Here is a 14777-nt window from a genome sequence, read left to right as displayed (position 1 = left end):
GAAGTGACAGGGAGAAATGTTGACAGACCCAAAAAGGCAAAGAACAGAGCTGTATTAAGTCAAGACTCTTATAGTCAACTGAAGAGAAGTTCTAGGGAAGACCGGAGCTTTCGAGTTGACGGATAAGCAAAGGCGGAGACCGATGACGATATGTCGCCCTTCAGCTTTCAACGCTCTTTCCGCACTTCACCACTTTCCCACCGAAATTATGACTTCACGCAAACCTCGCAGACCGAACAATCACAATCCAGTCAACCTCACCGACTATGAATCAGATACAGCTTATTATTCCGACATGCCGCAGCAGCCTGCGCCACCTCTACGCTCGAATGAGGAGCTCAACCTTTCAGTCATCCGCCGCCACAAACCCTCAGTGACCTCTATTCTCTCACTTGCCCCATACGCCGTTGTCTATATCTTCAGTCCAACCACAAAACAATGGGAAAAGAATGGCGTTGAAGGTACTCTCTTCGTCTGCCAAGAAGCGCAGGGCGAACTCGGCGAAGATCGCTACACTGCCTTTGTCCTCAACCGCCGCGGACTGAATAACTTCGACCTCCCCCTCACCGACGGCGAGAACGTCGAAATTACAGAAGAATACGTGATTCTCAAAGCCGACGAAACTATCGAAGGCGAAACTGGCCAGCATGGCATCGCCGACCCCCTCCACCCAAATGTCCCCAGCAACCAAGGCAGCTCGAACAATGTCCGCATCTACGGTCTCTGGATCTACTCCGAACCACCGCCAAACTCTACCGCCGAAAGCCGTACGATCAATGCCAAGATGATTGAGGAATGTGCGACCCATGCCGGACACAGCCTGAGATTGGCTCGCGAGCAACTTGAGGCCATGCGCCAGAGCAATATGCATGCGGCGGCGGCCGCCGCTTCCACACAAGCGGCACCTCTGCAAGAAGTTCAGTCCAGTGTACCCATGGGGCGCCAAATCTCACTGAAGGATTTGTTTGGCCAGCAGCGTGCCCACGACGACGCTTGGAGTGTGCATGCGCATCATCTTGGCCTCGAGTATCAGGGGGGTCCCCCGCAGCCACAGCATACATATGGGGGTACTGCGATGCCTCGAAATATCCCCGCACCTCCTCATCCACCACCACAGCCACAGTCAGATGTGCTAGGAGACCTATTTCGGCGAGCAGGGTTGGCTTATCAAGGCCCTGGACAAGGGCAGTAGAGGGTTTTCAGGCTACTCGGTTCCTTTCAAATCATCATTGTTTCACATGGCGCTGGCTTCATGATTTATTCATACTGCATTTTGGATATGGGATGTGTATCTTCCTTGTCTGGGTGGGAATGGGCGCGCGTCTCTTGAGATACCCGTTACAATCGCAACGAATTTCAATGTCTCTGGTCATTTTAGATCTAAATCTCTATGAGCTGGCTGATCTTTACGAACCATGTCACTCTATAAGCTTAGACTCAACCAACAATCTCCCCAACCATCCCGGCAACCTTCCTCGCCATCGTATCACTATGTTCTACCAAAGTCAGCAAATCGCAAGAAGACGAGAAAAAAGAAAGACTCACTCAAACAAAAAGCATGCGGCAAACCCTCCTCACAAACAACCATCGTAGGACCCCCATCCCTCCCCCTCAAAGCAACAATCTCGTCCCTCGTCCGCTCCGCCACCCAATGATCATTCCGACCAAAATAAAAGAACAACCTAGTAATAGGTTCGTGCGCCTTAGCAACGCCCCAAACATCATCGCTCCATCTATCGGAAGTAATAGTCCGCATCTCATCAGCTGCCATATGTCTGCCCTGCAAGTTAGCCCAATTCATTACAACAAAAGAAATCACATACAAAGCCTGCCGCACACCGCCCCGACTCTTCAAGAACGAACACGTAGTCTCTAGCGCATGGGACGGGGGTCATCCATCACGACCCGTATTACGGACCGTAAAAGCGAAACCGGGAGTAAGACTGTTAGTATTCGGGCGAAGAAACTAACTACCAATGCTAGACGGGGTATCACTGATAACAGAGTCTGGGATTGATTAGGAGGTATTTTGCATTCTTTAAAGGAACAGCAACACACCGTTAATTTCTGCCCAGAGGGTGATGCTGCGATATCCTTGACGGTTGGAAAGAGCATTGCGCCACCGGTTATATCAAATGAAGTTGGGCCTGAGTTTTCGCGGTGCCGTCGCAGGATTTCCATGGCTATGTAGCTGCCGACGGAATGGCCGATGAGGATGACTTTTGGTCTGGACTTTACGTTGCTATCCCCATTGGCATTGACATCGGCATTGGCACTGGCGTTATCATCGCAGCCATCCATTAGATTAGCGAGTTTCTTCTGCACGAAAAGAATCTGATCTTCGAGATCGAGATCTTTCGGTGAGTCTTCGCCAATCTCAAAGCCGCCAAGGGAACCTCCGTAGATCTGGAATGAAGATTTTTCATCTTCCTTGAGATAATTTGCGAGTAGTGATAGGAAGGGGTGGTAGTAAGCGATCAACCCCGGGTTTCCGGATATGAAGAATATTGTTGTGCTTGGCGAGGGGCCTGTTGTCGTGCAGAATGTGTTTGGTGTTATTTGAGAGGCCATTTGATCTCCAAGGTTGGCCTATTGGTTCCAAGGTTGTGCCTTGTAGATTCTGTACGGTATTCAAGCTATAGAGACAGATGCCCAAGTGGTTGTCGGGTTGATCTGGGGTTGTTTAGTTGTTGTTATGGAGCTCAAGACAGAGATATCAGACCTTCATAAAACAACAATTCTGTAAGTTATACCTCTTATTGCTGAAAAGTGATTGCTGGAAAATAAAGAGAAATGATAGGAGGTGAGGTTTGATCTCTGGTGGAGCCCCATGTGAAGAGGTCTGGACTCGGAGCTATTCGGTGGGCGAATGAACGGCCTCGGTCTTCTTCTAAAGCCCAGGTCCGCTGAAAGGAAAGGGCTCAATGAAATGCTATTGCAAGAAAAAAAAAGCAGAAAGACCACGATATTTTCAACAATGTTGCACGAAAATCGTTCCTGTACGTGTTGAGCTCATAACGATGGCTACTGCAAATTTGGAGGGGCAATCACAGGTGTCATTTGCGGTCATCAAACAGGTGCGGCAACGTGAAAGCAACCGTATTTTCAACGTTATTGACATATTGCCCGGATACACTGTGATAATCAAGGCTACCACAGCGGACAAGCAGCATCTCATTCAAGCAGAGGCAGGCAACTATCGTCATTTGAACGATTAAGTGCTCAAAGACTTACTTGCGAAGCTGTCCTGCATACATGATAACATGCAGCATTGATAACGTTGTCGATTTCAGCCTCTCCAGATTACTCTTGAAGACATCCAAGTTTGGCCCAAGGAGTGCGATCGTGATTTTTCGAGTCTGTCGCATCAAACGGCTTTTCTCGTTCTCTTTGTTATACTTTGCAATGTGAAAGTGCATGGCGGCCACGAGTCGAATTGAATCAAAATCCATTTTAATGCCTGAGGATGAATATTTATCAAGATACCAATCTTGGAAGTTCGCCAAAATGAAGCTTTCAGACCATAAAAACCACTATATTATCATGTAAATCTAAAAACTTCCCGAATTCTCGATTTTAACGCAATCTGACCCGTGGCCGCTATGCACCTCCGCAGGCAAGCCGACTGGCGACTCGAAGGGATCCTTCGAGATCGAATGAAAGCAGAATCATTTGCACAAAAGGCACAAGAGTCTAATGCTTTCATTGCAACCAAAGCTAATTTTGCGAGACTTAGCGAGCTAGGTATTTACCGCCTCAATTTCCTGTAAAACTAGAACAATGCAAGCGGTACTAATTTCGTAAACTTCTAGTTCATACCTATGAGGTATTGGCCAATCGGACAAAAGCTTTGATTTCGCTCAGTCTCCGCTTCTACTAGTCTGCTAGCTTCCTTAAACTCTCTTTTACGGTCTCATTCTTAGTTCTGCACTTGCACTTATTTGTCTCTCTAACAATACGGCTTCCTCTCGAGATTCTCCAGCTCATCCTACGAGAAGCGGCCGATGTCCTGCCCTACCGAGACCTTCTGCGGTCCAGACTCGTCAATAGTAGGTTTCTGGTTGAGTCATAATTCGCAAGACATACTAAAATTGTTTGGGCGTCTTCAACGAAGTCCTGTGGTCAACGAGCGCCAATCTAGTGAACAGGGCAGCTCTTTTCAAGTTGTGGCCCAAGTTTCCCTACCGGCGGAAATTTATCTGGCAATTGATTGAAGACCATAAGGAGCGACCATGCTTCTTCTCAGAATTGATTCAAGATATCCTGGATATGCCACGCATCACACTGATGAGCGACGCAGAAAAGCATATCCTCGTTGATAAAATGATCGATGCTGTGTTGCGGAGTACCGAGAATCCCAAGACTCTATTTAGCCCCCACCGTTATCGAGCATACGTTGAAAATATCACTTACACGTCCGGTGCGCGGATCGAGTCACTGGAACTCACGCTTACCAGTGGGCTTGCCTCTAGCGCAATCCTACGAGGGGATCATGTGGGGCTGCAGTCATTAATTGACCAGGGTGTCAGTCTAACGATGTGGAGTAGCAGTCTTGGGATGGTGCCGGTAGATCTGGCATACAAGGAGGGCACGCCAGAGATCATCCAGATGCTGGTGCCACGGTATTCTCTATATTATCAGAGTTGCTCTTGGTGGAATTACAACAACTCATGTGGGTTAGTTGTAGCCGCAAGGCGAGGAGACCCGGATCGACTGGAGGTGTGGATTAAGCCGTTACTGGAAGCCGGGCAGGACATCTCGGTGGAATTGTACAAGGCCGTGGAAGGAGTGTTGCGAATCGGCAAAGTGGAGATGGTGGGAGTGCTGGAGAAATACATGACACGTCCGAAAAAGGAGATGCAATGGCTTTGGTTCTATTGTTATAACGAGGCCATCAAGAGCGGGATGTTGCATGTGGTGCGATGGCTTCTATCTCGCGAAGGGTCTTCTCTCGCAAAATGGACCTCTTCTTGGCATAAGATACCGCTGTTCGTAAATGTCTCTCTCAGATGAGGCTGGAAATGGTTCAATTATTGTTAGAAAATGGTGTTGATCCCAGTGGAAGGGGTGGCCTAGAAATCGCCCAGACTCCTCTTCAGCGAGCCATCCAAAGCGGAGACGTTGACATCGCGATGCTGCTGTTGAAATGGGGTGCCGACCCAAATACCGTTGCAAGAAGAACTCCACCTTTGCATATGGCCGTTCAGCAAGGACATACAGCATTGGTACGATGTTTGTTTGAACACGGGGCCCAATCCAGCTACCAATTCAAGGGAAAGAAATACACTGTGCGGCAGGAAACAGCTATGCTGAAGAACATTGCGACGCTGCTGGGAGAAATGGGGCTTGACAAGGCCCTCATTCATGAGGTATATTTGATTCTAGATTAATGGATAACATGTCTCTTCAAGTTACGAGCTCTTGCACGACGACGAGCAGTATGGTAGAAATTGGATGTGACATCGAGGCTACGACAACCACAACAGGGGTCAAAGCATGCTAGTGTTGTCATATTAGTTTTTGAAAAAACGAGCGACTACTCACTCAATGTACTATGGTCAAGTCAGCGAATACACATGATTGTTCTTCCACCATCCCAAGTAACCCTATTCCTGATCATCATCTTGAAGGTTTCGTGTGGCGTATTGATAATTGCACCGTCTTCTCCTACGAGGTGTGCAGAAGAAGCGAAAACAATCGCTTCGCCGGTCCGGAGGCTAGCAATTCGGCGAAAGCCATCTAGAACACGCTCGCCGTGCTGTCTAGTGCTTCCACTATCTATCGGGATATGCTTTTCAATTGTCTTGTACCATTCGGGGCTCGTAAATCGGTGGATAATAGTCAATGAGCAGAGGTCGATCAACCGGGGGGAGACTGTCGGCTCCTGTGTGGAAATTATTAGACGCACTCCCAAGTGTCGTTGCTGTCGGATAATGTTTAGGAAGGTCTCAGTAAGTGCCTTCGCGGCGGGGCTATCAGTCATGTACTGTTTGCCAACAACTTGACGTTAGCGGATACTATTGACTTTAAAGCAATAAACCGGATTCACCTTGTGTGCCTCATCAGCGATAATCATCTTCCCTCGGGAAGGATGCGCGTAGAGGAACAGGTCAATAGCGATACGGAAGAGAATGCACGCAGTACTTTGATCAACAAAAGGACACGACAGGTCTAGAATGGTGACACCGCCGTCAACAAAATAGTCACTTACACCTTTTCCGTCAAGGTCAAGGTATGAGTCCAGTAGATCCAGTCTTTGGTATAGAAAAGGTGTCTGAGATCGTTGCAATTTGAGAGCATTCAGACGGAACCGGAACTCGGAATACTCAAAACAGCCGCCACTCTCCATCGCCATATCCCGAAGGACCCGAGTAACTTGTGCCATATATAGGGGGATCCCACCGCTTTGAGATACAGACATGAGCGAAAGCATCATAGTAATATTGAGGTGTTTAGGTTGAAGCCTGAATGGTCGAACCTCAATATTGGGAATTTGAGAGTACATCTTCTGAAGGTTGTAAAAGTTTGTTGGAGATACTAGAACACGTACTGGGACTGGCCTTTCATGTGCATACTGTGGCAAGAATCTGGCTAGGAAGGCTGTTTCACTGGGTTGCGAGCTCACTGTTGAGGTATACTCATCGAATTGCAGCACAAGGGTTGAAACAGACATTTTGAGTGTTCCCAATGCTGGTATTGCCATTGAGCAGTTTTCTATATTAGTATTAAAGACAGCGACTCATGCATCGGAGTAGGAAGCATACCGATCATACAAGCAGTGGTGTGCGATTTTCCACTGCCTTGTACGCCACAAACAAAGGCGGAAAAGGGAATATTTGTATTCAACATGATTCTGGGATCTGGAATTCCGCTCGCAGGTCCAGCAATTCTTCCGAGTAGTGCACATTGAGAAGGTAGGCTGTATCCGTGCTGCTCAAGCAAGGGGGAGATCAAAACAGCATGCTCATTGAGTATAGCATCTTTGCTTCTCTCCGCTTGGTCATCACTAGAGGTCATAAACTGTCGCTGCAGTTCTTGAGAGGGAATGGAAGGGGTGACGCCAGAAGATTTTATGACATTGTTTCCGGCGAGATGTTCCTTGAATTCTGCCAGGATTATTGAAAGTTTTCAAGATGACACAGCCAAGAGAACACTACCTTCTAAACGGATATTAATCAAGCCATCGGTGTCACTCTTAGTGACTAAATCTGCTATGTCACCCAGTGCATGGTGACCTGCGATTGGATGGACATCTTTTACAGAGCCTGGTGCTATCGTTGGAGGTGGTCTCGCCTGGTGAATAGTCGACGGTGGGGGATGTTGGCCCTGAGTTTGGGAAATGGTCCGGTGCGAAGGGGTTAAAGCCGGCGATGAGATGTTTGAGACTTGGGTCCCTGTTGGGGTTTCAATTTGATGGTCGCTCCTTGGCCTTGATTCGAGTTGATCCACGTAGCTTGACTCCTCTTTAGCAATCGGACAGAAGGTTATGGTGGGAGACTTACCTGTCTACGAATCCTTTGATGAAGTCAACGTGCTTTGGGCTTTGGGCACTTTCCCAAGTACCTTCTCTTGATCGCTTCCCGATCGATTGGCTTGTTTTGTAGGTGGCGACTGTAGATTGCTTCACCGATCGCCTGCCTAAGGACGATCTCGGTCCACTTTTTAGCTTTTCGCGCCATGTTGATAAAATGATGATGGAACGAGAAAGATGTAAAGCATGAATGGCTGGGGGGAAACAATGGGTATAGAGGGGCACAACGGTCACGGGATATGTTAGTGCTACAGGTACATATGGTATTACGCATTACACATTTTGTTGTTGCTTTTTCGCCCTTCAACCGTTAGCGAACCGGTCTCGAGACGGCTCTACACAATCAGACGGCAACACAGATTGCAAAATCATTGTGCTCCGTCACATTGCTCTAAATATGCAACTTGTCAAAGGCAGATTTATTGTCGTGGGAGTGAAGAGCACCGATTATTTCGACTTATCATCCCCTACATTGAAAGGCTGCTTTTAAGATGATGCCAAATGTCAGTCGGAGAGATGGGCCTTTAGTAGTTCTCTTACTGTCTCCACCTCTTTTTCCGTTTTATTAATTTTTGATGGCTTCTAGTAGCTAAGGCTTCAAGATGTCTAAGTGAAGGGAGCTTACTAGCCTAGCATTGCATATCGGTTTATACTATCTACATTTTACTACATAGAATATCCTAACGGATTGAAAAACATAATGGATCATGAATCCTTCGACATAATTTGATATATCTGCGTTTCGGATGAGATCTAACAATTCTCTAGCCTTCCTCAATAGTCAACGTTATTCTATGGCGGAGAACGGAGTAGCAGCTGACCAATAGCTTAAAAAATGATTGGCTTGCAGTCACCTAGAAGCAACAAAGTTTCGGCGAGTAGCTTATAAGCCTTCTAGGACGAGCTAAAAGCTACAAACATAGTGGTTTTGGCTTGAAAGTAATTTCTGATTGGTTACTAAGTTGCTAATCGATCGATGTGGAGCCTACTTCAAAGTGGAGAAAGTAGTTTTAGAGAACCTAATCATACATTAGTTTATATGACCTAACTATGTTTGATATGAAAACTAAGACTGACATTTTGTGCAATTACCGGGCGCAATTTCGGGGCCAGGCAGCACGAGCTGTGATCTACAGTACCTCGCTTGCAGACTACTCATGAAACTGCTCCATGATGATCGCTAAATAGTTTTTCTTTCAAGACTATCTCCGCGACTTTGCTGAACACGTTTACTCCCATGTAATCCCAATGCTGTACAATGCTCACGTTCACCCATGACGTGCTCATGAGTTAATATCTCGAATGGGGTCACTATGACCTTAAGATGACAAAATGGCTGTCAATCTTTTCAATAAGGACATGTCTATCATGTGAAAAAAGCATTCCTTGGGACTCCAGACATTGGTAAAGCAATTGATGGTTAATTGAAAGTCACAATGGTATCCTCATCCTATGACGAGAGCATTGATCCTTTATTAACGTATTGAATATACGATGATCTAACATTTGAGTCATATGCCTCATAAAGTTCAATACATAAGTTTCGAACGTTGCTAGGCTCAAAATTGGCAATTTTTTCGGTTTTAACGTAACACGTGCCGAAGATACTCTTAAGTATTCGCCCTGTTCTTTCTTGATCTTGACCCCAATATGTCAGCCGGAAAAAGACAGCCTGGGCCGCTTCGTCGGATCATAACAACCCATGATTCTACAAGCGGCCGAGCTATCTTTAGCAACGTGGTCAGGGAGCAGGTATCATTTACTGGGTTCCCAGTTCCCCCCGGCAAGCCCACAGCGTCAGACTATGCTCTGGCCTACAGTACAAATACGTTTCCGGTGCAAGGACTTTCCCCTCCAACTTCTGCAACCCCGGAGCCCAAGGCCAATCTCGACATTAAGCACTATCACTCCCAGCTCTCGGATCCATCGCCTTTGAATCCACCAAACGGCACCTCCTGCACAATTATTGAGATACCTCCGGGCTCAGTGGTTCCGATGCACCGAACAGCGACCCTCGATTATGGTGTCGTAATTGATGGAACTACCGAATTAGTCCTTGATTCCGGCGAGAAAAAAATACTGAAAAAAGGGGATGTATTCGTTCAACGAGGTACGGCTCATTCTTGGCGGAACATGACTGAAAAGAAAGACAATTCTGGTGTTTTACGTGTCTTCTTCGCTTTTCAACCTATCGAACAGGTGCAACTGGAGGGCGGAAAGGTCGTCGGTCAGGACTTGAATCTATCTCTGCATGAGGCTTAGATTACACGCAAGTGTTTATCGCTCGGACCGCGAAGGCTGAAGTAAGCCATTGGGTCTATTAGATCTTGTCAATTGTTCAATTTCAGATTCTAAAAAAAAAAGTCCTGGAGTCATGTCTATACGAGTACCTTCATATCATCGTATCACTTCAAATATGACAAGCAAACACATCGCTTTTCTCTTCATAAACTAGGTATAGTATAGAGAGGGTAATTACATCTTGAGCTTCTCTACTCAGCACGCAAGCCATGGGAAACATTACGGGGAAATCCTCAGTACTGCGAACAAGCTTTTCTAGAAATTTATGTCTGGGGTTTTGTTTTGAAGAAAACTGAATAGCGAACTTACATGGCACGCTCCCTCGATTCCAGGTGAACATTTTGCAATATCTCCATTTTTTTTTTGAACTGCAAGATGATTCAATAGATACATTTTCACAATTTTGTTGTTTGAGCGCCGAACTTAGCTTGGAAAAGATATGAAGCCCACGTGAAGCATTCGAACTTGTTAGGAAAATTGTTGAAAAGCTATAGAGAATGTATTTGAATAAAGTGATTGGATTCATAAGAAAGAGAAGAAAGAGAGAAAAGAAGCTATCTCGGACTACTAAAAGTGGCTGCGCTCTGATAACCTGATCAGAATGGCGGCGGCACCACAACAAAAACTTTTATCCGGCACAGTGAAGCTCAGAGTTCTGATAAAGCGGGTGCTTCTGGTGCTGGAGGGGCAGAAAACTTTGTCTGGATAAAAACCTTCTGCATACCCGGGTCGCGCTTATTGAATAAATCATAGACCGTCTCCATGTCCTCGAGCTTGAACCGGTGGGTGACCATATGCAGGGGATGGATCTTCCCCTGCTGGATATACTTCAAAAGGTCATTCCAGTATTTTTGCACAGGAGCTTGTCCATTGCCAGCGAGAAGGACCCCAGTCTCCATCAAGGAACCGATGTTGAAGTGATTACACTGCATTTGCACATTAGTAAAATTGTTCTACATAGGAAAGGTACCACACACATAGCCAGTATATACGCCTGTGACACCACAACGCCCGAACCCACGGACAGACGTAATCATCTCATTGAGGAGTTCAGACGTATCAGTTTCCATGCCTAGTAATCTTTCAAAGTAAGCAGCCCATCCTTTCGTATACTCACCAGCGGCGCACTCAATCGCCACATCTGGTCCACGGCCATCGCACATTTTCTTCAGAGTGGAGGTAACAGACTCCCCCTTTAGGAGGTTCGTATAATCGATTGTCTCGAGCTTGGGTAGAACCTTCTTGACAAAGTCTAGTCGCCATTTTCCAGGGCCGCCGTCAATAAGTATAACCCTATTAGCACCATTGAAGAAGCTGAATTCAGCGGCCATTTGCCCAACCGGGCCAGCTCCCCAGATTGCCACAGTGTCACTTTGCTCAACACCTGTGTCAACAACGGCGTTCCAGGATGTTCCCAGCACATCAGAAAGGTAGAGGCCTTTTTCATCGGGGACGTCGTCAGGCAGCTGAAGGAGATTCACGTCACCGTAAGGGACGCGAACGTATTCCGCTTGTCCACCAGCAAAGCCTCCTGTGAAGTGCGAGTATCCAAACATGCCTAGGACAGGCGTTAGTATAACAGCCTCACTATCATCAGATAGCCATTCAAAGAGGAAACATACCAGCTGTTCGACGCCCATATAGCTTACTGGCTTCCTCGCTCGAACAAGTCCGCTCACACATTGAGGACAACTTCTTCTTGCAATAATAACACTTTCCACAGGCAATCTGAAAGGACGCCACAGCGCGGTCGCCTACGGTAAACTTCTTGACTGCCGGCCCCACGCTTGCGACAACACCGCAGAACTCGTGGCCGAGGATATCACCTTTCTGGAGATCTGGGATGGCCTCTATAAATTGATAACAGATACCGCATTAGCACATCCAGCGACACTCCATTGACTGCCAACATTGACGACATACCATGGAACAGGTGTAAGTCACTCCCACAAATGGTGCTGCCCGTCACCTTAAGTATGATATCGCCTTCATCGATGATCCTCGGGCGAGCCGTTTCCACTACAACAAACTGTATAAGCAAGAGAATCGTATTGTTTCGAAATATTGAAATGAACATTGTGATGGGCAGAATGACTGACCAACTTTGACCGAATTCTTCCCTTGCCAGGTCAAGGCTTTCATTTTAAGGCTTGAGTCGCCATATCCCTTAGCCCCATAGTTGCTGACGTCTGTGGTGATCGAGGCAGACATTGTATATGTCCACCGAGAGTTTCTGCTCCCGTTGATCTTCTGAGTGTAATGATTTACTTTCGTCTTGATCAATTGGCCTTCGGTTCAAAACCGCATGAAAGAGGGGATATATATTTCTCACCGGGAAGCGAGGCGTCTCCGATTTCTGACATCATCTTTACGTCTCCGGCCTTTCATATCAAACGCATGATGAGCCATTGAACCCCACTGTTTGGTTATGAAAAAAAGGGCTCTGTGAGGAAGAGTGTTCCGTAGGGAAGAAGGCTCCGTAGGGAAGAGGGCTCCGTAGGGAAGAGGGCTCCGTAGGGAAGAGGGCGCTCCGTAAAGTGCTCCGTAATCAAGAGGGTAGGAAGACGGTTGGGCTCGCTAGGTATTAGGGGAAACCTCTCAGCGTAGGGAGGCACTAGATCCTGTCAGCACCAATGATAGTGCCCTGTTAATCTTACGTATACGGACTGGACTGGTGCTAGGGGCTTAGAGAGAGATGATGCGAAAAAGAGAGAGAGAGAGAGAGAGAGAGAGAGAGAGAGAGAGAGAGAGAGAGAAAACAGATTTACAAAGAGACCATACCTTAGATAGTATCGTATGCATTTGTTCTGCCTTCGCCGAAAAGCATCATTTCACATAAGTATATATAGCTCCTAAGAGACCTTCCTAGCAACTACGGAAACTTAACCTTTATCATTATAGAGAGCACTACTTTCTAACGCCGATTAATAATGGGAGAGTGGAGATTCATGCGCCCTGAAAGGCATGTCGAAAGATTGATTGAGTAGATCAGTAGGCTTGAGTACCGTTAAGCGAACGGGAAGCCCCGTTCTCCACACCCTATGGTCGTAGCCGTCTTGCTTTGTGCTATACGTATATAGATGATGAACAATATGTACCTTGTATCCAGTCGTCGATAGCCCATCTTTGTTTCATACATATGCAAATCGTAAACAGATATCATGCGGGTCATCATAAAAAACGCCAGCCGGGAATATTGCAAGAAAAAAACGCCAATAAGCTCCTGTACAAATCAAAACATAAAAATCAAACCATGGAGTTCAGTCCGGTGCTGATCAATGCGTCAGCGACCAGGTGTCATAGGGGACAGCTCGAGCCCGAGTTTTCCCGTCACGGCCGGTAGAGAACAGCACTGGCTCGAAATCACAAGCTGCAGAGTACTGCCTGATCAACTGACGCCAGTAGCAAGACTCTGCAGCGGGAGTGAGATATCGATCGCGGAAAGTGCGCACAGCATTGTTCGCAATGCGCTCCGCGATCTCAGGGTTATCAATCAAGTAATCGATCTTGCGCGACAAGTCTGTCCATTCACGATCGACCTCCACATAGTTAGCATCAGGGCCGGAAGAGACCATAGCCGCATGATGAGCCTCGCGCCATTCGAGGGCGTGCGAGATAACCACTGAACGGCAGTTGAGGAGGTACTTTCCACGGCCGGAGAAGCTGCGCCCCTCGGTATGTGCGAGGAACATGTACCGGCAGTGATCTTCGATGGGAAGGAGATTGTAGCGGATGTCGTTCTCATCATCCCAGTCGATCACCCGTACGCTAGCCCAGCTGTGGCCCAGCGCAGATTTGAGCAGTTTACTTCGAACTGGTGGGTTCGTGGCCAGACTACCGCGCCAGATGAGCTGTTTCTTTTTTTCCTGAAACTGCAAGCCAGGGACAAATGTACCATCCGCGGCAGTGTGTCCATCATCAATAGCCGCGATATGGCGCCGAACTTCGTGGTATGGACCGATCTGCACTTCTGGCCAGGCCCAGTATCCGAAGTCAGGCATCAGCCAAACTGACGTGTCCGAGTCGCGCTTGGAGTAAGCCCAGATAGGGCTTGAGTTCTTGGTGTCTTCTGCGAAGTCTTCCGTTGTGAAAATGAACTCGATGCTAGGTAGTAGGTCTCGGTCTGGGAATGCTGCGAGCGCGCGATGGAGAGAGTTTAGAGTTGCGCGTGCGCGGGATGCTGTGACAGGCATCGGTGCATAGTCGACGATGTACAGCTAGATTGGAATAGTTAGAGCCATGTACCCATGTCTAAGGTCAACGCTTCACTAACCTCTCCCCGATCAATGATTCCGCGCACCATGCCGTCATCTACAGTACGGGAATCCAACTCCTTGTACGAGACACGGTTATCTGATTTAAGCTCTGACGATTTGTCGATCTCGACAAATAACTTCGGGAACGCAATGCGGCACTGGTCCTCGGACAGACCGTGGTTATTACCATCACGCTCGACTATGAACTCCCACCCTGAGGAGTTTGAAGGTGAAACACACGTCCGAGGATATGGTCGAGCTTGTGTCTTCAGGCTAAATTTGGATGAGAGTCCGTGGGATGAGTTGCCGAGGACGAGAAATGCAAGGACAAAGAGAGACACCACGGCGCCGGTAGCCACGAAGCGGAATGAGGGGCGTTGGGTAAACATTCTTTCTAGAATAATTCCAAAATCACCCTTTAAAGTTCTTATTTGAAGGTTCCCATATGTTTTGAAGTGACTTTGTTTCTGCTTTGATAGTGTGAGCTGAAAATCAAGGCCTTTGATGTCACCGGCGTCAACTCCGATTGTTTCCATAGCAACGCATGGGTTGCGCCCAGGTTTTCTTTTGTATTAGGCCTAGACAGCCTACGATATAGAGTATTGGTTTCACAGGTCGTCAATGGTATATTGCAGGATGATTTCAACAATATCTATCATATCATGTCCAAAAGGAATAACTGTGCACAA

General features: G+C 47.2%; 8 protein-coding genes across 8 annotated transcripts; 4 read left to right on the top strand and 4 right to left on the bottom strand.

Moving 5' to 3' along the window:
- Positions 1-208: 208 nt before the first annotated feature.
- On the top strand, positions 209-1192 carry N7529_007174 (Dcp1 family protein; the record flags this gene model as incomplete). The annotated part of the gene is made up of 1 exon (XM_057242701.1): positions 209-1192. The coding sequence occupies one exon, from the start codon at positions 209-211 to the stop codon at positions 1190-1192; it is 984 nt and encodes a 327-aa protein (XP_057098060.1).
- Positions 1193-1437: 245 nt separating this feature from the next.
- Positions 1438-2571, bottom strand: N7529_007173 (bifunctional triacylglycerol lipase/ester hydrolase; the record flags this gene model as incomplete). The annotated part of the gene is made up of 4 exons (XM_057242700.1): positions 1438-1496; positions 1546-1775; positions 1824-1849; positions 2059-2571. 4 exons carry the CDS (start codon positions 2569-2571, stop codon positions 1438-1440), a joined length of 828 nt encoding a protein of 275 aa, XP_057098059.1.
- Positions 2572-3020: 449 nt separating this feature from the next.
- On the top strand, positions 3021-3218 carry N7529_007172 (uncharacterized protein; the record flags this gene model as incomplete). Its single annotated transcript, XM_057242699.1, has 1 exon — positions 3021-3218. The coding sequence occupies one exon, from the start codon at positions 3021-3023 to the stop codon at positions 3216-3218; it is 198 nt and encodes a 65-aa protein (XP_057098058.1).
- Positions 3219-4287: 1069 nt separating this feature from the next.
- On the top strand, positions 4288-5390 carry N7529_007171 (ankyrin repeat domain-containing protein; the record flags this gene model as incomplete). The annotated part of the gene is made up of 2 exons (XM_057242698.1): positions 4288-4917; positions 5010-5390. The coding sequence occupies 2 exons, from the start codon at positions 4288-4290 to the stop codon at positions 5388-5390; spliced, it is 1011 nt and encodes a 336-aa protein (XP_057098057.1).
- Positions 5391-5563: 173 nt separating this feature from the next.
- N7529_007170 (uncharacterized protein) lies at positions 5564-7106 on the bottom strand (the record flags this gene model as incomplete). Its single annotated transcript, XM_057242697.1, has 3 exons — positions 6765-7106; positions 6050-6714; positions 5564-5986 (listed from the first exon to the last, which is right to left on the bottom strand). The coding sequence occupies exons 1-3, from the start codon at positions 7015-7017 to the stop codon at positions 5564-5566; spliced, it is 1341 nt and encodes a 446-aa protein (XP_057098056.1). The 5' UTR covers positions 7018-7106.
- A 2075-nt stretch (positions 7107-9181) lies between these two features.
- Positions 9182-9793, top strand: N7529_007169 (cupin domain-containing protein; the record flags this gene model as incomplete). Its single annotated transcript, XM_057242696.1, has 1 exon — positions 9182-9793. The coding sequence occupies one exon, from the start codon at positions 9182-9184 to the stop codon at positions 9791-9793; it is 612 nt and encodes a 203-aa protein (XP_057098055.1).
- Positions 9794-10479: 686 nt separating this feature from the next.
- On the bottom strand, positions 10480-12043 carry N7529_007168 (zinc-dependent alcohol dehydrogenase; the record flags this gene model as incomplete). Its single annotated transcript, XM_057242695.1, has 5 exons — positions 10480-10758; positions 10810-11390; positions 11455-11682; positions 11756-11851; positions 11932-12043. 5 exons carry the CDS (start codon positions 12041-12043, stop codon positions 10480-10482), a joined length of 1296 nt encoding a protein of 431 aa, XP_057098054.1.
- A 1064-nt stretch (positions 12044-13107) lies between these two features.
- N7529_007167 (uncharacterized protein) lies at positions 13108-14477 on the bottom strand (the record flags this gene model as incomplete). Its single annotated transcript, XM_057242694.1, has 2 exons — positions 13108-14049; positions 14106-14477. The coding sequence occupies 2 exons, from the start codon at positions 14475-14477 to the stop codon at positions 13108-13110; spliced, it is 1314 nt and encodes a 437-aa protein (XP_057098053.1).
- Between the last annotated feature and the right edge of the window lie 300 nt (positions 14478-14777).

Source organism: Penicillium soppii, assembly GCF_028829465.1.
Source record: "Penicillium soppii strain IBT 18220 chromosome Unknown utg000005l, whole genome shotgun sequence".
Lineage (NCBI taxonomy): Eukaryota > Fungi > Ascomycota > Eurotiomycetes > Eurotiales > Aspergillaceae > Penicillium > Penicillium soppii.
Note: the sequence above shows the minus strand (reverse complement) of the source record. Positions and strands in the feature narration are given on the sequence as shown.